Raw genomic sequence first — 1477 nt, 5'->3', positions numbered from 1 at the left:
TATTGAAGGTTTCCTCCTAATGGGATAGGAAAAACACATTCTCTTTAGATACCCATGATAATAAATATGCAATAATGATTATTTTCATACTGAGGCATGAGTTTTAAGTAAATATTACCCAAACCTATTCTTTAGAGTCATGTCATTAAAAATGTTAAGAGTTGTATAACCTTCAATGCTCTCCAAGGAATAATGTTTGTATACAAAGGTTTTACAATTAATTATACTGAAAACATTACCAAATTCTCACCTGATCGATGCAAGCACCTGAATCTTGACTTCAAGACTCCAAAGGTTTGTTCAATGATTACTCTTGTTCTTGTGTGGCATCTATTGAATTCTTCTTCGCCTCGTAATACAGGGTTGGCAAATGGCGTCATCAGAAATGGTTCAAGTGGATAACCACTATCTCCTGTAGGGAAATAGAACAAACCATGTCACACACAGATAATGAACTTTATTTTTATACATTTCTTTCTGCATTAAATTCTTCAATTCATTATGAGGCTACACCTACACCAATACATGAAATAATATTCACTTTTTACTTTTTTTTGGTACACAGCATAGAATGATGATTAGATTAGGTGGCTTTTGCAAACTTGCTCAAATAGGCATTTATTTATCCCACTATCCTTAACAGGGATCAATAATTTGTTAGTAATCCATAGAAAGGTACTCCAAAATTGCCATTAGGAATATTGATGCCTCTGAATCACAGCTTAATGTTCAGTATCATGCATAAGTAGTCATCATTAAAATTTGTTAAATTGTATCATTATTTAGGTTAAGCAACAAATATTACAATGAACATTTTAAATACTGAATTTAATAACTGTTTGTTCAATTTAATACAGATAATGAGTTCAACTTACCCAAGAGTATTGCATCTCTGAATTCACCCCGTTGAAATCTGGTTCGAAGTGTGCTGTTGTTCCAAATGTAAGCATCATGTGTGCTGCCAGGAAACTTTACAACATAGTTTATGATCATTCTATGAGCATCACAAACAACTTGGATATTTAAGGAATGGAATTTTTTTCTGTTGACAAAAATTGCTTCATCATCAGTTGGTGCCTTGATTGGCACATGAGTACCATCTATGGCTCCAATGATTCTTGGAAAGCCAGCCACAGCATGGAAATCCCTCATGGTCTGGTGGAGCTGAAGTACACCAGCAGGCATTTTTATTTCATTTCTTGCTTTTTTTTCTAGAATGTTTGATACCAATGTAATGATTTTACTGACACTTTGTTGTGAAAGGCCACTGCTATCAGCTATAACATTTTGGAAAGATCCACTGGCATAGAAACGTAGAGCTACTAAAATTTGAGTGCCTACAGGAATAGCATGAGATCTGAAGGTGTTTCTCTTGAGGAGGGGCTCAAATTCTTGAATCATATCCACAATATCTTGACGTGGAAACCGGTATTTCTTAATCAGTTCTTCATCACCAAGATGCAAAATATCCAATGGG

At 34.5% G+C, this 1477-nt stretch overlaps 1 protein-coding gene across 1 annotated transcript; it reads right to left on the bottom strand.

Moving 5' to 3' along the window:
- Positions 1-5: 5 nt before the first annotated feature.
- On the bottom strand, positions 6-1252 carry LOC108681422 (putative nuclease HARBI1; the record flags this gene model as incomplete). The annotated part of the gene is made up of 3 exons (XM_018170447.2): positions 876-1252; positions 251-412; positions 6-16 (listed from the first exon to the last, which is right to left on the bottom strand). Coding segments are annotated over exons 1-3 (483 nt in total), but the record flags the coding sequence as incomplete, so codon positions are not given.
- Positions 1253-1477: the final 225 nt, after the last annotated feature.

Source organism: Hyalella azteca, unplaced genomic scaffold (genome assembly GCF_000764305.2).
Source record: "Hyalella azteca isolate HAZT.00-mixed unplaced genomic scaffold, Hazt_2.0.2 contig12383, whole genome shotgun sequence".
Classification (NCBI taxonomy): domain Eukaryota; kingdom Metazoa; phylum Arthropoda; class Malacostraca; order Amphipoda; family Hyalellidae; genus Hyalella; species Hyalella azteca.
Note: the sequence above shows the minus strand (reverse complement) of the source record. Positions and strands in the feature narration are given on the sequence as shown.